The sequence below is a fragment of the Abramis brama genome (genome assembly GCF_963993115.1).
Source record: "Abramis brama genome assembly, chromosome: 17".
In the NCBI taxonomy this organism is placed as follows: domain Eukaryota; kingdom Metazoa; phylum Chordata; class Actinopteri; order Cypriniformes; family Leuciscidae; genus Abramis; species Abramis brama.
In genome coordinates this window covers 23,002,493-23,028,451 of record NC_139979.1, presented here as the reverse complement: position 1 = coordinate 23,028,451, position 25,959 = coordinate 23,002,493, and the positions used below count along the sequence as shown (strand labels likewise).

At 38.4% G+C, this 25,959-nt stretch overlaps 2 protein-coding genes across 5 annotated transcripts in view; one reads left to right on the top strand and one right to left on the bottom strand.

Annotated features, from left to right (window-relative positions):
- The window catches only part of tax1bp1b (Tax1 (human T-cell leukemia virus type I) binding protein 1b), a 35,450-nt gene extending 18,781 nt beyond the window's left edge, over positions 1-16,669 (top strand). Inside the window, exons 3-18 of one of the 4 annotated variants that reach the window (XM_084088340.1) lie at positions 1,627-1,729; positions 2,208-2,398; positions 2,483-2,641; positions 3,400-3,548; positions 4,052-4,142; positions 6,306-6,491; positions 7,510-7,761; positions 8,176-8,331; positions 8,447-8,504; positions 8,605-8,720; positions 8,803-8,928; positions 12,479-12,565; positions 13,244-13,427; positions 14,528-14,679; positions 15,468-15,547; positions 15,777-16,669. In XM_084088340.1, coding sequence (XP_083944466.1) covers positions 1,627-1,729; positions 2,208-2,398; positions 2,483-2,641; positions 3,400-3,548; positions 4,052-4,142; positions 6,306-6,491; positions 7,510-7,761; positions 8,176-8,331; positions 8,447-8,504; positions 8,605-8,720; positions 8,803-8,928; positions 12,479-12,565; positions 13,244-13,427; positions 14,528-14,679; positions 15,468-15,547; positions 15,777-15,972 — 2,286 coding nt within the window. In that variant the 3' untranslated portion in view covers positions 15,973-16,669. The remainder of the gene's footprint in view (positions 1-1,626; positions 1,730-2,207; positions 2,399-2,482; positions 2,642-3,399; positions 3,549-4,051; positions 4,143-6,305; positions 6,492-7,509; positions 7,762-8,175; positions 8,332-8,446; positions 8,505-8,604; positions 8,721-8,802; positions 8,929-12,478; positions 12,566-13,243; positions 13,428-14,527; positions 14,680-15,467; positions 15,548-15,776) is intronic. The other 3 variants (XM_084088342.1, XM_084088341.1, XM_084088343.1) reach the window with 3 other exon arrangements.
- Positions 16,670-17,205: 536 nt separating this feature from the next.
- The window catches only part of jazf1b (JAZF zinc finger 1b), a 22,099-nt gene continuing 13,345 nt past the window's right edge, over positions 17,206-25,959 (bottom strand). The window contains exons 2-4 of the mRNA XM_084088344.1: positions 23,031-23,284; positions 22,092-22,261; positions 17,206-19,134 (exon numbers count right to left, since the gene is read on the bottom strand). Coding sequence (XP_083944470.1) covers positions 18,958-19,134; positions 22,092-22,261; positions 23,031-23,284 — 601 coding nt within the window. The 3' untranslated portion in view covers positions 17,206-18,957. The remainder of the gene's footprint in view (positions 19,135-22,091; positions 22,262-23,030; positions 23,285-25,959) is intronic.

Below are 25,959 nucleotides of genomic sequence, written 5' to 3'. Positions count from 1 at the left end.
TTTGTAGTCTATATTTATTTGCGCATTATCTGCTGGAGTATTTTCTCATGCCATTCTCATTCTCGTCCATCTTTTCTCCATTTGCTTACCGTTCACTCCTCATACCTAAATGAGAGACACACAGGGGCTTAATTCTCACCCTCCTTTCCCCCCTCCCCAAACGTCTCTAATGAGTGGAGTTTGGTCCAGGCAGTAATGATGCTCTGTATGGGCTATGCCTTTAATGGCTTCCTGCTCTTTACAGCTCCAGCACCTCAGGCAACTTTCTTATACAATCAGGGGATTTCTGCAACACTAATGTTCTTGTGGACATAGAGGTCAGCTATGGTTTGAGCAAACAAGCCACACTGCTTTCTAACATGACTGAGCTGTAGTGAGTTTGCATTTTTTTAGTGTGTGTGTGTGTCTCTCTCTGTGTTACTTCCAGGATACTATAGAGTTCCCATGTAGATGCCAATAGCAGGTACTAGGCTTGTGCGTTTGCGTGTTCACAAACACAGCCAGCCCGATGTGAGTCTGATTTTGTTTGACAGTTTTATGACAGAGGGCTGAAATTATGGATGTATTTTCTGTACTCCCCCCTCATCAACCATCAGTTAACAACACATAAAATTCATATAATTACATCTTGGTTTCCATTCTGAAGTATGTATAAAATTTTCACCTATTTTCTTCTTCCTGTTAAGGCTGAGTTGTAGCCGCGCTCCCTCAACCGAACATATTCACGAGGGTTTGGCGAGAAACACGTGGCAGACAGGCTGAGTTTCACTCGCCCCGTAAAGCGCAGCCGAGTCCATGTTTTTATTCTCTCATCTCAAAGGCTCCCTAATGGAGATGAGAAAAATGCACAATGTGCCAAAGAATTTTGCAGCATGATGTGAATCAAGCAGTGGTCAAGACCACAACAGTGTTTATGTGGATAGTGGGTTTATTTATTTGCTAGGTTATACAAGTACTAAACAGTTCTCATTTTCTAGAATTCTACAATGGAGATTTTAGATCTGTATTTTAGATTCTTGATTTTATTTAAAAGAGTATAGATTTATAATATCTTATACTAAAGTGCTGTGAATGCTTGATTCTAATTGGTTGACAGATGTTCAGAGGCGATGACTACTTTTCAGTACACTGCTGAGAATTGTTGCAAGTCTTGAACGTGTTGCAGTTCCACATCACTTTGCCAAATTATTTTGGTTATTTCAAAGTGGCTTACTTGCATCAAAAGAGCCACAAAAATCAAATACACTGACCAAGCATATAAATTTGACAAGTAATAGGATAAAAATGTTAAACAACTTTGTTTTATTTCTGAAGTATTTTGCAACGCTCGCTTTCTTTCTCTCCCACGCACATATACGCATACAAAAGCTCTGTGCACAGAAGCTCTCACGCACACGTAGGACCTTGTTTTCCGCAGTACCCTACCCTCTTCTTAATCAGTTTTGCTATTTAAAAGTTACTCATTCAACAGTGTTTTGGTCATTTTCAAACAGGTTTCCTGGCTGCCTGCCATCGGTTGAGCCAGTGTTAAGCATATTACGCTGGAAAAAAAAGAAAGTATTTCAACATTTAGTTTTAAGACAAATATACTAACCCTTTTAAAATCTCTCTCTTTCTTCCTGACAGGTTGGCTGGAGCACCGCTCGTGACTACTACACTTTCCTGTGGTCACCTCTTCCAGACAACTACACAGAGGGAACCGCAATCAACAGATCTGTGGTCTTCCAAGGTAAAATAACATTGTCAAAAATGGGGTTTTATGCAACCATTTCTTCAATGGATGTTGTGTCAGAGAGAAGGCCCCTCAAAGGTGCGTTCAGGGTATGCGGTGACGGATGCAATAAAATAGGAAACACTGACGGCTCCTATTAGAAGGCTGAAGTGTTGATGGGCCAGTTTTACTGGTGTGGTTCAGGTCACATACTGGAATCTTTGTGAGGGATTACATGGTTTTTGTGGCATGAGTCCGGATTCCTTATGGCAATTGAGAAAAAAATACCATTAAACAGAATAGACATAAGTCTGTCATAAAACTGCTGTGGAACTAAAATTTTTATGTAAAGGTTGGACTTCAGGCTGTGTTCATTAGTCTTAGCTATCGTTCATTAGAGTCATTTGCTTTAATACCTATGGGAAATACAATACATTCCTACTTTAACGATAGGGCCGTTATCTAAATCTTTGCTTGATTCTGGGGTATTTTGCAGGTTACTACGTTCCAAATGACGATGCTGAGTTCTACCAGTTCTGCTATGTGACACACAAGGGAGAGATCCGCGGAGCCAGCACTCCTTTCCAGTTCCGCGCCAACAGCCCCACGGAGGAGGAACTGCTGACAGTGGAGGATGAAGGAGGATCCGATATTCTTGTGGTCACCACTAAAGCCAGTTACCTGGAGGTGATTCAAACTACTCAGTTCAAAATGGTAGATTTGTTGTCAGTTTTCACATGCCAGAGTTGACACTTTTTGATCTTTTTCCAGCAAAAGATGGAACAAATTCAACGGGAAAAAAGGGATCTTTTGGAAAACCTGGACCTATTTCAGAAAGAGAGGGATGAACTGATTGATGAGAAGAACAGACTACAGAAAGAATATGAGCTGGAGCAAGAGAGCAGCGCTCAGCTCAGGAAAGATGTGCAGGTGAGACAGGAGAGAGAGCCAAAATTTCACAAGTTAAAAAGAGGAAAAGGTTTTTCTCCAGGCTTTTTTGTCCTGACTTAACCTCATAACATTTTAGAAATATAAATGCTTTTTCCCTGTTTTATTGCAATGGTTATATATATATGATGTTTTTTTATATATATTTACAGTATTTTCCCTCTCAAATATGACAAAAAAAGTCTTTCTTTAATATGTCATATACAGTTTACATCTAAATGGTTTTAGAATATAAAGTTCACAGGCTGTCAGCACCCCCTAGTGAGAGTCTCTCTTCAGACTCTTTTCATAAAAAATACATAAAATATAATAATAATAATAATAATTTACATCTTTACAGACATGACAATCATCAGCACCATTTGTTGCTTTTAAGTGGCAATTTTCATAAAGTATGAATGTATCAGCTATGAGGCTGAGCTGGTTTAAAGATGAAAACAAGCACACCCATTTCTGGCTGTTAATTTTATGACCGCACTTTTATATGTTTTTTTATGTGCTGCTAAAATAATTCTAAAATTTCTGCACATGAACTGGTACTGCAGAAGAGACTGGAGTGGGAATTGGAGACCTGCTTTTCCATTAGTCATGTTTGCAGATTCTCAGAGACCACACACAAACACAACTCAAAAGCCAACATTTTTTCTGCAATAACTCCCCATCCTTTCTGCACTAGCTAGACATACTTGCGTAAAGAAAAAAAAACGATATATGGCTCATGTGTTTGTATGTGTTCACAGGAGTTGCAGTTGTCTGCACAGAGCTTGCAGGAGGAGAAAGAGGAGGTGAAAAGGAGAATGGAGGAGAGTACAGCACGACTGTTGCAGTTAGAGGAGGACCTGATCGGAGTCACCCAGAAAGGCCTGCAGAAGGAGACTGAACTAGACTGGTGCCTTTTTTTAACCATATTGAAGTAGCCATGATTAGCTAATCAGAGAAAACTATACAAATCTCTTTGATTATATTAACAAGCTATGGTTGTCATGATACCAACATTTCCAGTCAATTCCAGTTAAATTTTGTGATTCTCAATGGCCACGTACACACTGTAAAATTTCAGGAGTGACAACCACATTATATATAAATATTAACAGATTAAATCAAAACAAAGGCATGTAGCCTTATCGTAGTATAGTAGCCTCAGTGAAGTTCTCAGTAAACTTTAAGCAACAACTGCTGGTACTAGCCATACTGTAGAAAAACTGATATTGTTAATATGCTAGTATCAACGTTTTACATATGATCATAAAATTAGAAGATGTCATAACTGTAGATTAGATTTGTTAGATTCATATCTTTAGAAGATCCACTGCTGGATTTAACGTTTATTTAATGTATCCAAGATATGTTCCTTGTGTGAGTGAATGATTGATAATGGCTCTGATTTGACAGCCTGAAGGATCGAGTGAAGAAGTTAAACCTGGAGAAAGAGGCTCTTGAGTGTCAGCTGAAGAATGAGAAAGATGAGAAGGAGCTCTATAAGGTAATGTCACTTGCTCACTACCTCACACACATCCCCGTTATTATATGCTTTCTGTGCTAGGTGTGTAAACTACCCAAGTAATTGCACTTCATTTCTATACTAAAGTATTATTTTAAGGAATTTGTACTTTACTTCACTACTACTGAAACTGAATACTTGTGGAAAAGTGATTTTTCACTATTTACAACAGGATCTGCATTTTCATGGGTTTAAATAAAAGATTTGTGTTATAAGAGACAATAAAAACAACTTTGTGCATCAAAACCACTCCTTTCCTTGAAAAAAAATGAAAGAAAAAGAGCTAGATTTTCAAAAGTCAACAAATTTGCGACAGCTGAATTTAAAATTTCAAATAAGTCTGTCTGAGTAACATAAATTTATTTAAGCCGCAAATTAAACTTCATTCCATAAAACAACTATGCAAAAAGCATTTTGAACATCTCCAGCACATTTTATAATTATAAAAAAATCAAACAGTTCACCCCTTACGCATGTTATCATGTCCGTCAAAAACTTAGGCTGGCTGTCGGTTGGAATATTAGAACTAGAAACATAGACATAACACAATCATGGGCATCAATCACTTAACTGAATACTTGCCGGCTAAGAAATAAATTATAATTACCTTACAATCCATCTGTTTTCAAATTCAGATCATTTAAATATCACTGCATCAATGTCTGTCAAAAAATAACATGCACAATACATGGTAGTATTTACAAGAAACGAAGGTCCAGGGTGTTCACGCATTACCTGGAAAACCCACACTACTGGATGTTTTGACTATTTCATCGTTTTCCTAAAAGAGGGTGAAAATTGCAGTTTGAGCGGCTTTCATTTTCATTTGTTTCATTTTCCATTATACCATGGTCTGTCTGAATACTCGATTCTGATTGGCTGGAAGGTGTACAATAAAACCATTTAATACACAGCTAGTTCCAAGTCAATTTAATCTCCGTTCTATATTAATGCGCCGTTTTCATTGAAGCACACACACGCTTATGTCACCCAGAGATCACGCTGCGCACACACAGTAACATTCAGGAGCACAGAAACTTATCAACGCTGCCCCACGACTTTTATTAATAAAATAGCTTTGCTACTGATTTACTACATTATATTTCTCAACAACGAGAGGGTTACATCACTGGTTTTGAAGCAATTATACTCACAGCTTCGTTACTAATAGAGAGAGATGCTAAACACAGGTAATTCACACGCATCTCTCCTCTCTCTCTCTCTCTCTCTCTCTCTCTCGCTCGCTCGCTCATGAATTCAAATAAATGCTATAATTCATTAATTCAAACCAAAAAGTCAAATTGCAGTCTGTAATACAACTACATTCATGTGTCAAACAACTATAGACCAGATTATCTTGCAATTATTGTTTAACGATTTCAGGTAAAAAAAATATATATATACAATTGCAAATTGCTTTACACAGAAGCCAAAAAAAGTGGTAAATATTTCACTTTTGAATATTCAAATGCAAATAAATATGGAAACCTTTGTTTGGTTTAATACTTTGACTTTTAATTAATAAAAGTGACACCCATCCATGCCTAAGTATAATTTCTTGGCATTTTTATACCATGCTTCATTCCCTCTTTATCTCCTTTTCTTTATCCCTAATCTATTTTAATTTACCTAAAACCAACAAACAGACATTTTTTGAGCTGTTGTTTTGAAAAGGCTTATGCATTTATCCATGGAGAAGTGCAATACAGGCCCTCATTCTTTCCCTAATTACTCTGACTTGCACTTTGTAATTCTCACTCTCCATCACTCACTTTGTCTCACCCTCTATCCCCACTTTCTTGTGGCGGGGACAGGAACTGGGCGTTAACGCTGGGCTGTAGCCACGGAAACGCACTTCACAGCAGCTGCCCGAGGCACAGACAGAGAAGAGTGGGGGTGGAGCAGAGTTGCTGCTCTCTTACTGCTGCATTATAATTAGGTCTAGCTCACATACTTCCTCACCAGGCGGAAATACACCTCATTGTAGAGATTGTGTGGATAATTGGGGGTTCGTCCAGGATCTGGACTGGCTTTGGTACACTGCTAGTTTTATGTGCCATGTGCCCAGGTTATTGCGCAGCAGATGTGCAAAGAGAAAGTCAAACAGTCTACTTGAATAAAGTATCTGTGTGTGTTTGGCAACAGATTCACCTGAAGAACCGGGAGCTTGAGAACACTAAGCTAAGTACTGAGCTGCAGATGCTGAAATCAGTGGATGTGAATAAGGAGAATACCATTGCTCAGCTGAAGGAGGAACTCAATAGAGTCAAATCCTGCCTGGCAGAGAAGGAAAAACAGCACCGCCAGCTACTGGCCAACAGTTCACCCTCGGTACACACACGAAAAGCTTCTGCTTAACCTACATTTCGTATAGAGTGCTGCAGGAATGAATCCTAAAACCCAGAAATTTGTTACAATTTTTCCACTTCTGGTTCCAACCAGAGTTATTGGGTTTTTGGTTAAATGGTCTGTCTCTAAAACAAGCTTAAGATATTTTCATGTTTTATTCTACAACATAAAATGCATCAGTACTCAACTCGTGATTTTTTTTAAGCTTTTACATGTCCTGAAAAAGTGCTTGCTAAAAAGTGGCCAAATGGGACGAATGGGTGAACAGGAAAACTCATCTACTCCCTAGTCCATTTTTACAGTCTCATTGTGTTTGTACTTGCACTCTTGCAAATTATTCAACTCAAACTTTCCAGCTTGTAGATTTTTTATAAAAATGGAAGAGCTGTCAGGAACTTTGTGGTGGTGACGTTGAATGCATCCATGGTGTAGTTTGTTTATAGCCTAACTATTTTGTATTTGCAGTTGTATTTAGACTTCAAAATTAATAAAAGTTGTTCATTTGTGAAAATTATCTTTATGAACAAACATGAAAGAATCATAAACTTTCGATGATCACAGACTTCTTTTCTATGATAATCCAAAAGCCAATAATCCTATTGGCTTTTTGTTATAGGAACCTCTGATAGCAACTTCCAGGTTGGTCTACAAATATAATCATCACTGCAGCACTCTATATTGTAGGGATATTGATCCGTTAAAAACATTATGGTCGGAGCTGTGGGCTAGTTGTTATAACACATTGAGCCGTTGTGCTCATGTGAATGACTTGAGTTCATATTTGGCTCCATGATCCCGTTTCCACCTCTTTTCTTTTATAATTTCTTGTATGTATCAATGAAATTGTCAAAAAGGCCAACATTCAGAAAACGTATCAGTTTGGAAAACAGATTATGGCTATATTTGTTTGCTGTTAGCTTTATTAGCAGTAGAAATGCGGAAATGTGTGCATATTTGTGTAGGTTTGTATTCACATAAGTGTTATTTTTGTGTTTGTCAGGGGGAAAGTAATGCTCTTAAGGAGCAGCTCAGGCAGAAAGAGGAGCAGTTGCAGGCTACCCAGCAGCAGGCAAACATGCTAAAAGCTGAGCTGCGCGACTCTTCCAATGCCCGTGACAGAAGCATGGCCGAGCTGTACCGTATCCGCCTGGAGGCAGAGTCATTAAAGAAGGGACAGACAGAGGCCCGGGCTGAGTGCAGCCGCCTGGAAAAGCAGCTGGAGGAGATGAAAAACTCAACCCAGCAGGAGGCGGTAAAGAGATGCCCACCTGTTTGACCGTTTTATCATGTTTGTGATGTGCAACAGACTTCTGTATTCTGTAAAACAGGTCGCATCGCTTCCAGTTCAGGTCTTTTGAATGTGCTTTGTTACATATAGAGCCGTTTTACTCAAGATACCTTCAAAGGAGCAAGCAAAGATGAGCATTTCCGCTCTCAATCGCATATGCCGATGCCGACGCATATGATGTTCGGCATAATTGACCAGGCCACAATTACACTTTAAATAATCACCTGAATCCAGTACGCCTTAATCAAGATAGCCCGCCACTTTCCAGGAATAAGTCTATTCTATACCATAGATTGCATTCTGTGTTCTAACTAAAGAATGTTAGGAACTGTTTTTGTTTTCATGGTGTAACTGAATAATCTCTCTTTCCCTCGGCAGTGTAAGGAGACAGAAGGGTTAGCTGTTGTCGAAATGCAGAGAGAAATTGAAGATTTACGGCTCAGGCTGCAGATGGCTGCTGAACACTATAAAGACAAATATAAGGAATGCCAGAAGTTCCAGAAACAAGTGGCCAAGCTCTCTGAACAGCCAGGAGTGAGTAAACCCTCACTTTGCAATTATATAGCTATACCACCTGCAGAGTCTTGTGTTTTGAGTTTTTAGTGGTTTGCTAGTTTTTAAAGTAGGCCTACCTTTGTGTTTTGCTCAGGTGAAGAGAAGTCCAGGGTCTGAACCTTTGTCTGCCAGTCCAGAGGCATCTGCACCAGGTAAGTTCAAACTAAGCGATACAAACTAGAAATTCCATGTTTTTAGGATGTCTGGGGACATTGTATGGACATGCTGTTGTGTTCTCTGGACCGCTAACAGGAAGCCCAGGTACTTCAGATGCTGTGCTAGATGCCATCATTCACGGCAGGCTGAAAAGTGCAAGCAAGGAGCCAGACAAAAATGACAAATACAGGAAATGCAAACAGCTGCTTAATGTAGGTTCTTCTTTTTTCTTTTTTGTCTCTGACATACTGGATCTGTTTGATATACTAAAGTATTTAGTGTACCCCCCTGCAGGAGGAGAGAGAGCGGTGCAGCATGATAAACGATGAACTCACAAAGATGGAGGTGAAGCTAAGGGAGCAGGTGAAAACCAACGAGGGCCTGCGAATGCAGCTGGCTGCTGAGGAGGATCGCTACAAGGTCAGCATCACCTACTGGTCCAGAGTTTAAACTAAAAATGTATTATATACTATACTAGAGGACATTCAGGCTTAACATGCTAGTATGTTATGCAAAAACACAGATAACATTAAAGGTAGGGTAGGCAATTTTAGAGAGGCTAGCAATAGCAAGCTAGCTTTGAAAGCATGAGATCCCACCCTCCCTTCAGAGTCATTACAATAACAAGGAACACTAAACTATCAGAGCTCTGACTTGTACCACGTGACTGCTGCTGATTCATTTTGGCGTTGATAGTGTTGACACATAGAAATGGATAAATCTGAGTCTGAGGACGTGAACAGCTCCTGGAATAATGTAACGGGTTGTCATCTTGTAATTACGGATACGATATGACGTGAACGCAGCATAAGCTTGTTGTTTTGGTTCAGGAGGAACTGTAAAAGATGGTTGCTGTTTGTTTACAACTACAGCAACTTTTGCATAGCCTTACGGAACGCACTGATGAAGTGTGATATCTGCGCGAGCATGGTGCTTGGAGGTATGGAAATACATATGTTGACAGGCAGGTAGGACATCCTATCATTGTATTCGGACTGAATGCAATAATTGGACGAAAAATCTTTTGGTCCTGAGACTTCCACAGGAGATATATGTGCATGTTTTAATATTTAGACCACTTCTAGTATTGATTGCTATCAGGTTGTGAAGAAAACTTCAACCAGTATAACAAAAGGTGTTTATTAAAAAAATTGCTTACCCTACCTTTAAGTCTGGAAGGGTGGATATCTGAGCTACGCGACTCAGAAAATCATGCTTCTAGACTTAATGTTATTAAAGATAGATGACAACCAGATGACCACTGCTCAGCCAGATTCCATCAAGTCTAAAGTTGCGTTCTCATTTACGAGTTCTCGAATTTTTTGATTTCAGATTCTGAAAGTTTTGTTTATAGGAACCGTAAAAGTTGCAATCTGATGAACATATACATTTACTTGTATCTGGAACAATACTTAAAGGCATGCACAGTGCCCGGTTAACGTGTTCAGAACCAGAGAAAACCACTGCAATAATGTCACTGGAGCTGCCGAGAGCATAATTCAGTTTTTTTGCCTTGATGACATATCTAAAAAGACAGATAACATACTGTATGTCAGAAGAACTTTTTATCAAATGTTTAGTAAATGTATTACTCCACTGACTAATTTGCAAGACATGAGACGTAAATAAACACACGCGTGTAAACTTGCGCATCTAACACCATATCACCCTGTAGCCCAAGACTGGTTGACCACTGAAGTTAAGCAAGGTTGAGCCTGTTCAGTACCTGGATGGGAGACCTCCTGGGAAAACTAGGTTGGTGCTGGAAGATGTGATAGTGAGGCCAGCAGGGAATGCTTACCTAAACACTATACTGTAAAAAGCACTGTCCTTCGGATGAGATTTTTAAACCGAGGTTCTGAGTCTCTGTGGTCATTAAAAATCCACTTTGGGTGTACAATAGTACATAATAAAGCACTATATAAATGCATCATTTATTCATTCGCTTATTAATCACTGCACTGCACGTGTGCAAGGTATTTTCGAATCCAGTTGAAAATAGCTGGATTCAAGCGTTTACATGCTTAATTTATTTCTTCTTGAGGCCGCTTTTATCTCCACTTCTCCTAATATTACAGTGTAGTTTCTTTCTGCTATAGGAAGTATCAAAAGCAATGTTCAGCGTCTAAGATCTCAACAAAAGGAAGCTGTGCTGTTTTTTTCTTTCTTTCTTCTTTTATACAGTTTAGAACCAAATGACTCAGATCAGGGGGAAATGTGATCACAGATAAGCAGACCTTCAGATGTTCTAATAAGAGATTCAGGAAGACCTTAGTACCGTTTCTCCTCCACACTGTTTACGGCTGCTCTGAGTCAAGCCCGGTATTGTTGCATTAGCACAAATACACTGACTGTGCTGGTTTATGAGTGTGTCACTGAGGAGACGGACTTTTACTGCTGTTTACACGAGACATGGAGACAGTGGAGGAAGGACAGTTGGGAGTCCTGGGATCAAGACAGGATAATGCATCTGCTGGCTGCCTCCCTACACAGCAGGAGACAGAGCGAGGGACTCGGTTCTCTTTAAGTAGGAAGGTCATGTACAGATCAGAGGTATACTTCAGGCGAAGTTGACTTTTTCTGTGCGTGACTCACATGGAGCCATGCAAAGACAGATGTAAATGAGTAGCGGAGAAGGCATCTTGTATCATTGAGATTTTTGCATGCGTATCAGTTGCAATTTTCTAGACCGTTCCTTTATTATCATTTTTTATTTCTTACATTTTTAGTGAATAAATGTTATTATATGGCTCTGGAATATTTCATTCTATTTGGTCACTCGTGCATTCATGCATCTTGTTATTGAACAGTCAGCTCAGCAATTAGGCTGTTATTGATTTGGCTGTTATTGAAAAATAAACCCTTTCTGTGGATTCAAGATCTCGAACCTATCTGAAAGGCCATAAACATGTCTTTATCTTTGGGAGGGACCAAACAAATTTTTGGGATTGTGAGCCGGGTCACAAATGTAATGGTCCTTTTTATTTAAAGTCGGGATGAAGTCAAAGCTGCAATAGTCTTTTCTTCCCTATTGTGACGTATATCCGAGTAAAACAGCTTCTCGAACAAGGAAAAATGTAGGAAGGATCTTGATTTTGTCCATGGGGAATTGATTGGATCATTGGATGGTTGTGGTTTGCTGTTGCTGTGATGTCTTGTGAGAGACAGAGGAAAGCGTCATCAGAGGAGAGATGTCGCTGCAAGAGGGAGGGAAGTTATTTCGATTAAAGATTATGAGGGCACATAAAAAACAATGATTTGCATGGATAAATCATTTATAATAAATACTGTAATCCATAAAAAATAAGAATTGTCCATTTTGATTTTGAGGTGACTTTAATTTTATATTAATATTTTTTAAATAATATAACTAAAGCATTTAAAGTGTTTTAAGGCAATAAAGAAAAAAGTAAAATAGTAATTTTTAGAATGTATTATAAAGTAATAGATTTTTTACTATTTGCAAATAATATTATTTTAAAATATGCATGCATTCACTCGCAATCAAATTACATGAATCGCACAGATTATATATTTTCAATTCAAAACAGCGAAATTTGGATTGATCATTTAACATTTCTTTTGTAACAGTTGTGAAAAATTAAATGTTTCGCTTCTTCTTGCCTCACACTTTTTCACTGTAAAAACTGAAGCAGTGTGCTGGAATTCATGTTTTGCTTCTCTGAAAGCCTGCCTTTGATTTGATTGGCCATCTCTAACACTTTTGACATTAACAAGTGCTGTTTTTGTCATCCTAACAACATACAGAGCAGTGCATAATAGAGTACAACAGTACATCACCAATATCACACATTGGGAGAGACAGCAATTTGGCCATATCTGTCACCCTCAAGGCTTACAGTCCCCCCCGTACATTATTTCTAACATATTAACCGATAATATATGACTACTCTATAGTCAAGGTTTTTAGCAAATTAATCTCAAAAATAATAATCTTTTCTCATTCCAGAGCCAGGTGGCAGAGAAGGGCCGAGAACTCAGGGAGCTGAAGGACAGTCTTTTTGCATTGACCAAAGAAAAAGAGAAACTGGAGGGGGTGCGTGCTTTCGTTTTCATTTTCTGTAGGCCTCTCTCTGCCAGTCTAAAAATGCAGTTGTTTTGCTTGCTTGTTGTTTTATTCTCAGGATCTGGTTTGGGTTTAACATATCTCTCTAATTGGGCCAGCAGTGCAAGTGAGTCCTTATTTTCCATTCAATTACCCTGGACCACAGAGAGGGACGCGTAGTCGAGGTATAACACAAAACTCGACGCTCGAGAAGCAAAATGGCCCAATTTGAGGTTCAGACTAAATGAAATTGGCGCCTGTCGAAGACTTCAATAAAAGGCAGAGCTCTGCCTCCCTTTGAACAGGCAGAGGAGTTTTAATGAAGGGCCTAATTAAACTGTTTGTGTGAGGGTGGCGAGTTTCTCTACGCCGCTGCCGCTGCTCACTGTGGTGAGTGATGTATTGTCTGGACTCAAAGATAGAGGGAAGAAGGAAGAGAAGGATGAAAAATGGGACCTGACTCAATTAATGTCAATACATCACGCCTGGCCTCAAATTAGACTTTGTTTTCAGTTTTGTAACTTTTAGGCCAATTTCACCCAGTTTAGTTTTTAATTTGCATTAAAGTTTCAATTGGAATGTGTGGATCAGGTAATTAGCTATTGATTTCAGTCATTGTTTGAAGCCAACCAAAACTTAACAGCCGTGCTGTTTCCCGTGTCCCTTCAGGAGTTGCAAAGGAGTGTGAGCAGGGAAGAAGAACACGGAAAGAAAGATGGCAGTCTGGATGTGCAGTCGGTTTTCTTGCAGTACCCGATGCCGTACCCTCTAGACGACCCATCTCCTCTGCTGGTGCCCCAGCGCCCCACTGATCTGATGTTTGGGAACCCATACTCTTCTACTGACTCCAGGGGTATATACGATACTATCTCATCATTTGTTCGCTTTAAATAAGGGATCAAATTTTATCAGTGAGCGCACCAAAGAACATAAGTGTGGTCGCATTTACCATTGTTCAGAGATTTTTTTGTGGGGAAAAAGCCAGCCCTTTTTATAGGGAGCCTATACAATTGACAATTCTGCATGAGAGCAGATTTCACAACGGGTTCAAGTTTGTCATGCGGATTTGAAGCACTGACCAATATAAAGCTGTCTAGTTTAAAAGTGACTTTAATATCCCTGAACTTTAAATCACTACGCTACTGCTGACGGTAGACAATGGAGCTTTTATTTTCTGTGATATTTCACCAAAATTTCGCTAATATGACTACAACTTGAGACATCAATCTTAATCGTTTAATAGAGTGCAACAGTTGGGTTCCGGAAGGAAAATCTCCATTCATTTTCTCCATAAGGAAATTGATTAAAGACAGACCTAATGTGAGCTACGAGGTTGTTAATCCATGGAATTTGCTTCTTCTGGAACTACATTACCCATGATGCTGTAAAGAAAATTACACCAATCAGAGAGTCGAAAAAATCAACAAGCTCCGCCCACTCCCATGAAGCACTGCGAATGACGTAATCGAGTCGATCTATATGCATATTTTGCAATAAACTTAAAATATATAGTTCTTATACATGTAATCAACATTTGTAACTGAGTAGTTTTAGATTTCTCCATCGTTTTTAGTTCATTATGCTGTTTGCAATGCTTCATGGGATTGTAGTTCTTTCCCTCACTAAAACCGTGAAGTACACATTCTTGTACCTTTGTCTTTTTGTCTGATTTTCAAAATCTTTTTTGCTTCAAATCAAAGTTTATATTGTTGTGATTCACCCCGTAGCTGATTGGCTTGGTTCATATGGCTTATAACAAAAATCCCTTTGGGAGAAATTAATGAAAAGGTACTTCTGGAACCAGCGCCGCTTAAAAAGGGGGCAGGAACTGTTGCACTCTATTGTTTTAAATAAACATTTTACTGAAACTGACTGTATTTGTTTGAGCTAGGGGGTTTTCTCAAAGGTATAAATCTAGATATTAAGGCATTAAAACGTTTCCTTTCCCGACAGATGGAGCCGATGGAGAGTTCTCTGATGACCAGATGCCCCGACTGCCCCCAGTTGGGCCCCCATCCTGGGACAGCAATGTGGTGTGCATACAGCCCGCCCGTAACCTCAGTCGTCCTGATGGACTGGAGGAACCAGAGGAGCCGCAGAGCACTGTGAGTTCATTAGGGCTTCCTCCACGTTCAGCCGTTAGAAGTGATATAGAGGTGGGATTAAGGTTTTAATCAAGACAGAACTGCGGATGGGTTTAAATTCTTCCCAAATCTCTGTCTTTCTTTTATCTGCGCTTCTCTCTCCACTGCGCTGGCCTCCGGCTAAGCTAAGCTGGCATTATTAAAGCCCTGGTAACCCAGAGCAGACCCATTAAGGAAGTGCTCACGCTCGCAACTAATTGAGCTCGTTAGCCTTGCTCGGATAATGGTGGATTTACCCAACTAAACATGGAAGAGCTTCAGTCAGTTACTGTAAACCTCACTTTTCATCTGAACTGACTTGAGGCCTATTCACACCAAGTTTGATGTCACTGAAATATACGAAAGTATTAAAAATGTTCACAAACCATTTTAAACTCAAACATAAAGCATACTTTTTTTAAATGGATAGTTCACCCAAAAATGGAAATTGTCATCATTACCAAGCCTGTATGATATATTCCGTTCCTTAAAGCTGCAGTCCGTAACTTTTTTTGTGTATATAATAAGCGAGTACATCATGAATCCATTTTCCAAACCTTGTTTTTGTCTTATCCTGAATCACTACAGTATAGTAAGTTGCACCTACTTGACTCGTCATAGACATAAACAGAGAGAAGTATCTCAGGCTACAATGTTCTTCCGCAAGACGCATGCAGTTCTGTTTATTAACCGCTAGAGCGCCAAAAGTTACGAACTGCAGCTTTAAATCCCGAGTAAAATGACAGGAAATGTTTTTCTTCTCTCCCCAGCCAACTAATGATCAGCCTACAGCCACTGACCCTGCAGAATTCCTCAATGATGGACAGATACCGTTCTGCTTTGAACCCAGGTAAGAACACACACACAAACCTCACGGCTGTTACCTATCATGTGGTTGAGCTTTGGTTGTGGTGTGAATATGCGTGTTAGCCCACCCACATCGCCTTCACACAGATGTTGTTTTACTACTCTCCTGTTGGTCCGGCACCAACGTATTCACAATTTGTGTTATAAGTCTTTTGTTTTGTATTTTTATACAAAGGTTTCACCCAGTTTAATGTAATTTCTCTCTCTTGCAGTGGGGAGCAGAAGCGCTGTCCGCTGTGCGAAGTCATCTTCCCTCCTCATTACGACCAGTCGAAGTTTGAGGAGCACGTGGAGAGCCACTGGAAGATCTGCCCCATGTGCAGCGAACAGTTCCCTCTCGACTGCGACCAGCAGCTCTTCGAGAAGCACGTCCTCACCCACTTCGACAGTAACGTGCTCAACTTCTAGTCAGGGAACAGGATGCTCGCCTCCACTTCACATTCACATTTGTGTTGCAGTTAACAGCCACTTTAAACAGCATGTTTAGCTTTGAGCATTCATCTGTAGAGAACTGATTCTTTATTTAAACACAGTCAAGGTGAAGGTTGGATACTGTTAATGAATGGGTGGCGTTTTAGGGTCTTTTATTTGTGTCCATTTTAGTTGGGGATTAATTTTGTCTATAGGACTGTACTGTTTGTTGTAGCTCACTTTAACGCCTCTCATATCAAGTTGGCAGGGCAGTTGGTGAAGAATACTTTAAGAACACTGAGCAAATGTCATAATAAAGCATTCTGTTGAGAACCGTCCCCAGGTTCAATAGTGTAAGTCAAGTATCGCCTACTATACTCTGTGCGAGGCAGAGCACAGCTTTTTCTGTCTGGGCATATATGTGACCAGCTAAGAGGGTGATTCTATATTATAAAATTATTTTAGAATAAGCTTTTAAAGATAAACCTTGATAATCGCACTTTCAGTTAGCGTTTTTTCCTTTATCTATTTAAATCACTTATTTTAATTGAGTTGCATGCTCACATTTCCTCTGCTCTGAAATCACAAACCTCTTTTTTTCCCCCATTTCTTTAGTTAAATACATTTGGTCTCTTACTGTGTGAGTGTGTCTTACATACTTGATCTAAACTAATAAAGATTTACTGAAGCAATATTTATTCTGGTCATGTGGAGTTAAAATATTTACCTTGGCTTACAAAACTGCATTGTAAAACTTGATTTTGAGGATTATCAGTAATAAATAACATTTATTATTAATCAAGAAATAATTAGAATATATTTTTAACAGTGGTATTATTATTATTATTATTGGGAAGTTTTAAAGGAACATAGTATCATTTTAAATAACTACTTTTTGGGAACTTAAGTTTTTGGAAGTTGTCCCAGCAGAACTTTGACAATATTGTTAAGACAAAAAACTAAATTTATACTGGTTACAAAATGTTATCATTATTATTATTGAATACTCGTATTAAATGGGTTCCATAAAAACAAAGTGGCCTGAAACAACTGAATTATCTTTTACTCTGTTACATATATTATTATAATTATACCCTTTTATACATAACTGTACACACACACACATATATACATATATCTATAAAATGTAATGCGTGTACGTGTATAATATATATTAAATCCACATTTTAAGCCTGATATTTAAAAAAAATCCTAGAGAGAATAAATGACAAAGAAAAGGCCATTTTAATATTTAAAATGTAACCAGGTTTACATTTATGAAGCAGCTTTTTTTTTTTTTTTTTGAATTTTGAATTTTGTTGCAGAAAATGTCACCAGTTCCAAAACAACCACTGGTGTCTGACTTCATTACACGTAGGAACATTGTTGTCGAGAAACTTAAGAAAATATAATTTAAATCACTCACATTGAGACAATACATTAAGTACACAATATATCAAATACTTCCCTCTATACTGGCAGTGTAATACTGTTACAATGTTGCATCTAAACCGACACTGCAATTCCAACAACATTAACGTCCATGCAGTGATGTCTTAATGAGCGATTGGCAGGCCCTGATCCGGCTGTGATCTCTGGAGGGTCTAGCGACCAGCCCAAAAGCAAATCAAACCGAGTACCTTTCCGATTCAAGGTTTGAGAATCTTCGAGTTGGCCGTAACTATACATCATCCCAATGAAAGGTCACACGGACAACACCAGAGACGAGCCGGAATCAGGGTCAACGGACAATCTGAATCACTTGGCTACACATATACTTACTGGAATGCTGTGGTGTACCACAATTCAAGGCAACCAGTTTCAATAATCTCACAACTAACAAGCACACTGGAGGTATAGCAGAAGAATGAATTCCCTTAGCTAGAAAGAAAAAGAAGAAAAACCTTAGAAGCAGAAACCTCCAAAGTGCCATATTAGTCCTTTGAATTTCGCAGCTGATTCGCAGACTACATTCTGCAGCATCAGACTTGTTGGCAATACAAAATGCCCTAAACAGGTTGGCAACTGGTCACTACAAAGTGCTTTATGTTCTTCACCTAAAGATCGCTGTGGAGTTCTAGAACGCTCTAGAACACTCCGGCCACAGCGGACCCGGGAAGCGTGTAACAGCTTACTCTAAAATACTATGGGAGAAGTCGGGCAGGATTATGGTTGTGAAATGCTGGTGATTTGTCACCTGAGAGTCATTTGGTGCTTTTCTGAGATTAACCGAAAAACCGCACATCCATAATCAATCCATCTCTGAAGTTCGGATGAAAACATCCAAAATCAAACTTAGGAAATAAAGTATAGAATCTAGATCTGACTATGAACAATTATAGAATATAGTTATATACACAATCTGTAGCTATGAATGTTGCTTATATAGGGATAGATATCGTTACATTACAAACATTCAGACTTTTCAAGGCTTTCCCATTTCTCACAAAGTCACCGACGTCACGTCAAATCCTTGTCTTCCGTTCGGTGTGAGGCTGGTAATCTAGTCACGATCATCTCCTTTTCAGACATGTCATCAGTCTTTTACAATAAGCACCTTGCATAAAAAAATCAGGAAACAAGGAGAATAAAAAGAATAATAACAAATGTGCAAAAATACAAAACTGAAGATACAAAGAAGCAATAGAAATAATACAAAAAAAGTAAAGCATGCAATTCAGAGTAGTGTTTCGAAGGATTGGTTAGATCAAATCCTCCTCATGGAGGTATGGAATGATACAGGGATTCAGGGAGTCTTCCTTGAGGATGAGGAATATAAAAAGATTAAAGTTTCCTCCTCATGAGGAGTGGAATGAACAGGGAAAATGAGGCTTACTCTTCAAAGAGTAAAATACAGACAAAAACGTCCTCGAGACGAATCTTTTTGGGATGTCCTCCAAAACTCCGCGGACGAGACGGGTGAGAGTTAACGGACGGCCATGGATATGGAGCGGTTCTGTGTGTGTGGGATGTTGGCACTCTTCACTGCTGCATCTTGCGGATGATGTCGGCAGAGACGGGAGGGTGGAAGTTGATGGTGTGGTGTCGAAGCCCCTGAGAGCTTTTGTAACTTTTACCACACCGGCACTTAAAGGGCTTGCGAACGCGGATCTGAGTGCGGTGGCCGTTCTTGGCGTGGTACTTGATACCATTCACATTCTGCAAAAGAGAAAAGCACAAAACAGACAGTCATCTAGTATCCACAACAGACATTAATCTCTGATATTAACAGATAGTAATTCTTGATTGACCCACAAAACTGTATCTGAATATTTATTATTTATAATTATGTATTTATCATATAAACACCACCATTCAAAGATTTGAGGTCAGTAAGAATTTTTAAAGAAATTAATACTTCTAATTGTCAATAAATACTGAAATAAAGGTATCAGTTTCCACAAAAGCATTAAGCAGCACAACTGTTTTCAACATTGATAATAATAATAAATATTTCCTGAGCACCAAATCAGCATATTAGAATGATTTCTGAAGGATCATGTGACACTGAAGAGAAGACGGAAAATATAGCTTTGCCATCACAGGAAAAAATGAAATTATGTGAAAATATATTACAATTAGTGCTGTCAAAACGACATCTAACATAAAAGTGTGTGTGTGTGTGTGTGTACACATATATACACACGCACACAGACACACACATATACAAACTTTTATGTCAGATATTAATCGATTTGACAGCACTAATTAAAATAGAAGCAGTGGTTCTAAATTGTACAAATATTACACAATATTACTGTTTTTATTGTATTTTACTGTATTGACTTCTTTGACAAACATTGAAAAAATCTTACCAACGCCAAATTGTAGTGGATAAAAACATATATTGAACATTAGGGTAGGGTTTAGGCTAAGCTAGCAAGCTAATTGGTTAGCAGCATGTAGGATTTCTAATCAGGAAGGGAAAAGAGTATCCATCCAAAGATCTCTCAGCCAATGGAATGGTTTTGAGGTCAAATGCAAACTCAGTTCCAGTTAGGGACTGTAAGCTGCAAATGTGCTTTCTGTGCCGTTTTCATGAACAATTCTGTCAGTCCCTATCTGGAACTGAGCAAACAAATGTTTTTACAATCCAATTCAATTATCACCTGTTTTAAATTCTGTATTCATATTATAACATATAAATATCAATAATATGATGGCATACAAAATGATCTGTGAACTAAAAAGGCCCTTTAATAATTCCAGACATATAAACCATCCAGTGTTGTGTGAAATCATGAAGGAACCCGTCAGCTGTGTGACAGAGGTGAAGACTGAACCCGAATAAAGCCACATCTGAACAGGCTGTCATCATCCATTTCCTCGGCCTGAATGCAGCTCTCACAGGCTGTACATCATTTATCTCCGCAGCCAGGACCAGATGGCAGTGGAAAATCTCATAAAACACACAGGCCTTGCAGTGGACTGCATGTGTGTCTTTAAAATGTATGTCAAGCTACCAGTCTTGTCCATATTACAGCTCTTAGTGTTAATAAACTGTTTGACGGCTATAGCGCACTATATATATTCAAATAACTTAAGTTATATTGCAGGGCTGCTGAATGCTTTAATCTGACTGCAGGGTTCCCACACCTTGGTTAACTTCAAATTCAAGGACCTTTCAAGGACTTTCCAGGTCCAATACCCTCAAATTCAAGGACTTAATGTGGGGACACGGACACATTTCAATTGAGAGGAAGGTTACATCGTGTTACCTTGTAAGACACATTGTTGCGCATGTTCTCTAGACTCCGTCGCTATGGAAAGAAAGACACTAACATGCAATCGCCCGCAAATGAATGTGTGGGTCTATGTAAAATACATAATTTTACCTTTAAATACGGGACCATTCTTTGTAATCTTCTTTGGTGAGCCAGATATCTTGAAATTAGCATTTTCCAGGCATCACGTTTCTGCGGTTTCAGCCTATTTTTGCAATGTTTCACGGTGTGTCTGTGAACCGTTGAGGAACCACAGAAGTAGTTTCGAGCGCGCGTGAGTGTCATGGCAACGTACAACACAAAGTACCTCACGCGGGAAACGCGTAACATAACGCGTAAATGCGCGTAACTAAAGTAAATCAAGCAAGCTATTATGCATAGGCCACGAAGTGTTGGCGAAATAATACATTAGCGAACCAGATGGATTAATATGGATATTTTCGAAAAATTTTCAAGGACCTGTATCTATGTATGTTCATTTTCAAAAACTTTCCAGGGCTATGATTTTTTTTTTTTCAGATTCACAAACTTCCAAGAATTTCAAGGACCCGTGGGAACCCTGTGACTGGTTAACGAACGCAGGTAAGCAATTATTTTCAGGGAAACGCACAGCTAAAGTAGTTCCAGGCAGGTCTTGACCGCATTACAGTTCCATATCACTTCGCCAAATGATTTCAGTTATTTCAAAGGTCCTCACAGCCTACAACAGCAAAATAACCAAAACCCACAATGACCAAGCAAAAAAAATATAGTAAACAATAGGATAAAAACGACAAATTATTTCCATGTTTTTTGCCACATAATTACATTTTATTATGTTCGGAAAGCACATCCTCTCTTTCTCCCACTCAAACGCACGCACGCACACACACAAACACACATACAGTATGCTGCCCTGGCGATTTTATCAATAAAATAGGTTTATAAACTTAAAAGCTACATGACATTTCTCACTAGCAAGGTAATAATATCGCTGTTCTAGAAGCAGATAAACTTACAGGTACACTATTAGTAGAGACGCTGATGCCAAACACTTTTGAGACACGCAGACTGAGGTAATTCACACACACTTAATCTCTCTCTCTCTTTAATAACTGCATTAATAACGACATTAGTCTGCCATCAGTGGCTCAAGCCTCTGTTACTGGCTCTAAAATGACGTTTTGGAATTAGCAATGGAGGCTTGGGATGAAATGCTTAAGAAATTAGTCCTACACACAAGAGCGTTTTAAGAACAAAAACCTGACAAATGTCTTGAAATACATCATCTGAACAACAAGTATTTTTGTCCTGCATGTTTTTCCAAGTTATCAGGATTTCTCTAGTCTTGAGGATCATTCACAAATATACAGTGAACAGACACTTGTACCTATTTATTTGAAGTCCTTTTACCTTGTATCTCTTTTTGCATCCAGGCACGGGACATGCAAAGGGTTTCTCATCACCGCCATTCATGCACATGGAACTGAGGATGGATTCAGAACTAATGGCACTTTCGGTGGTCCATGACTCGTCACTGTCGGACTCTTCGTATTCTGCTTCCTCCTCATCGTACTCGCTGCCTGAGAGCACATAGCAAGGAATCATTTAGTGATTGATCATGTTATGGTACAGTCAATGCTTCAAAACTTATCAGGCCACATATTTAACCACTACACCACCAGAACCAGAAAACAGCATTTCCCATCAGCCACCACAGCACAAATACAAAAGCTTTAAAGTCGGCATGAAACAGAAATTGTTTTATCCATCAGGAATTGATTGGATGGCTGTGGTTTGCTATTTCTGTGTTCTCATGCGAGTGACAGGTTGTCCCGCCCTTGCGCCAGTAAACATGTGATTTCATTTTTTTAAGGCAAACTGGTACAATAATCTTTCTCACAGTCCTCATCAGAATACTGTGCCCAGCCAGCAAAACATTTGCATTTTATGCGAAAGAATCTGGAAGACATAAGAAGGTCTAAGAAGGTTAACGCACAGTAATAGTATGATACCAGTAATTTGGAGACTATTCAGTTTGTGTTCCAAACCCACACAAATAAAATGCCCAGAAACATCTAATTGTGGGAGAGAGAGCACATGCTGCTCCAGAGAAGGCCATGGGAAACAGCAGCTATGAAAAAAAACAGTCTGTGACTCAGATTGTGATTATTTTATTATCTATTACAAGAGAACATCAAACAAGCATGGCAGGGTTTAATGCAGTTATTACCCAAAATTCATCTTTCTAGGAAACATAATAAGCATAAAACAAACATAAAAGCCGTTAAAGATGATGTGTGTGTGTGTAAGCCAGAATAAACAGCATGAGCGTGTGTTTGATGGGACTACCTGTGGGGGTGCTGCTCCTGAATGAAGACGAGGGCGTGATTGGCGGGGTCACGGGTGGGGTGAGGTTACCGCTGTTGTGGCGAGGGGGCGTGGCTACGCTATTGCGTGAAAGGCTGCCGGTCAGTGAGAGTGACAGCTTTGGCTGAACTTTCTTCTTCAGAGATTCATGCTCTCGCCGTGCTGCGTCTGTCATAAACCTAGAGAGAGAAGTGAACTTTATTAGATGGAAAAAAAGGAGTGTATTTAAAGGTGCACTGTGTAATTTCTAGAAGCATCTAGTGGTGAGGTTGCGAATTGCAGCCAACTGAAGTTACGGTGGCCGACAGGAAAAGATGTCGTTGTCAGAGACAGCAGAGAGTAGCCAGTTAAGCAATGAGGATCCTTTACAAAGATAAATTAAGAAATTAGGTTTACTTAATTATTCAGTAAAACTATGTTATTGCGAATATTATTGTTACTTGTTCATCATTGTGTCAGCGTTTTATTCGCGGACTTTAGCTAGCTTCTTTGCACCAAGAACAACATAGTGACGAAACGCGTTTGTCCGTTAAGGGGACCGGCGGTGTATGTAGATAGAAATGGCACATTCTAAGGTAATAAAAACATAATGGTTCATTAAGTAAGGTCTTTATACACCACTGAAAACATAGTTATGTATATGATATTGCATTTATGTCAACAGATCCTCCTAAATATTACACAATACACCTTTAACCCAAACGTGTAACATTAAAGTCACAGATTAATCCAGCCATACAAATTGTAGCACATATTGACCAATCAATTTCAGGGATTGTATTACACATGCATCAGGTTTAACTAAACCAATGGAAAGTATTTTAACCAAATAAGACAATATATATTAAAATTTGAATAGGTTAATACATTACATTAATACATACATTTACATTTTTATCAATAAATAAATACACAAAGAACTCAAGTATTAGGGGTGGAAAGATGGGCAATGGAGGTCTTTCTGGATTATTATTATTATTTTTTTTTTTAAATGTTGATCAATGTACTCTACTGGAATGAACTCTACACAGGAATAAATTACATTTTAATTATATTAAAATATGAAATATTTATTTAAAAATGTAATATTACTGTTTTTACTCGGGGTGTGACGATACACTTCACGAGACGATACACAATATTTTTTGTTAATCGAGTAATCGGTTGTAATCAGATAAAAAATTTTGTGTGGTAATAAAAATAGCTAAGTGAACAAGACTTTAAAATGACTTAAAATACATATATAATAACAAGGAGGAAAATTATCAAAAGCAAATAATCACTTTACCTGTAGCACATATTTATTTAATTCAATCACAGCCTTTGTGATTTCACAATAGCACTATGCTGTATTATGATTTTTAAGTGGTTTTAATATGCTGATATCACCAGACATCTTTTCACCTTGATGAGAAATATCGTCACGTTTTAATATCATGAGATCTCGTGGCACGAGATCTTGTCACACCCCTAGTTTTACTGTATTTAAGATCAAATAACTTGGTTAGCATCAGAGTCTTCTTTCAAAAACATCGAAAAATCTTGCAAATCTGAAACTTTTGAATGGTAATGTAAATGTATCAGGAGGGCGTCCTTGCTGTTAGACTGGAAGAGTCTGTTTCAAGTTAAAACTGGTCTTGGTTCAACTTTAATAAACATGTCTTATGACATCTGCATTCTGTTCTATTCGATCAGTTGCATTCCATCTATCTGTGTCTGAATGCAAGAACATGTTCTGTGAGCAACGACCCACAATTCTTTTCAACAAGAGTGATGTACTGCGTCCATGTACAATCCATGTCCCTAGGACCACAAAGTAAAAATGAAATGTTTTCTCTCAGTTCCAAAATACAGGGACAACCTGCTACAGTTTTCTTCAATGCAAATTAACCATCTGTCATATTAAGTCTATATGTTGTGATTCAGCTGATTCAGGAAGGTCTAAAATCCACCTCATAACACCTTGTTTGCTTCTAAGTTATTTTGTTGCATTATAAAACTGTCAGTAAATATATGTAATAAAGCATAAATGTTCACACAGATATTATTACGGCTGGTGTGGAATTAACAGATTACCAGTAGAAGCCACTTAAAGCAGTGGACAAAAGCGCAAGAATTTCCACCACCATTCAGCCTATTAAAGCTGTTTTTAACACTGGAGCTCTGAGTATTCCTACACAAACCACATTCAACTGAGTCGAGTGGAACCGAGTGTATGTGAAGAGAATTTGGGTGCTGGTTTGAAGTTCATTATAGCTTCATAAACTGACCTTAGAGGATGTAGAGGAGACTTGACCACACACCGCCATTTTCCAGAAAATACAGAATCCCATTAAGAAAAATGTTAGACTGCTCCCATATGAAGAGAATCATCTTTGTTATTTGGTTGCTTAACAGTTTCAAGGTTAAAAAACCCAATGCAACATAAATTACTGACCCAAGTCTATTAATTAGCTGATTAATCACATTTTTTTTCTATATGTAAAATGCATAGCCAACCAGTTTTTAGGTTTAGCCAACTGTAATATTTTAATGCATACCACTTCATACTATGTTTTATCTTTACGTTTGTGTTTTTCCAAAATACATTTTAAACATTGTGGACAATAAAGTACAGAAACTAAGTAAAATTTGGCATTTGCCACAAAAAAAACAAAACAATATTTACTCAGAAATATTTGATAATAGGGATTTTACACTATTGTAACTCTGTTAGGAGGCCTTCTAACAGAGTTACAATAGTGTAAAATTCATATTATCAAATAGCCTATTTCAGAGTAAATATTGTGGAAAATGAAAATACTCTTTATTTATGAAATATGAAATAATACACAACTTTTACATACATGTACATATATATACAGTATATATATATTGTATCTGTGTGTGCATAATGTATATATGTACATGT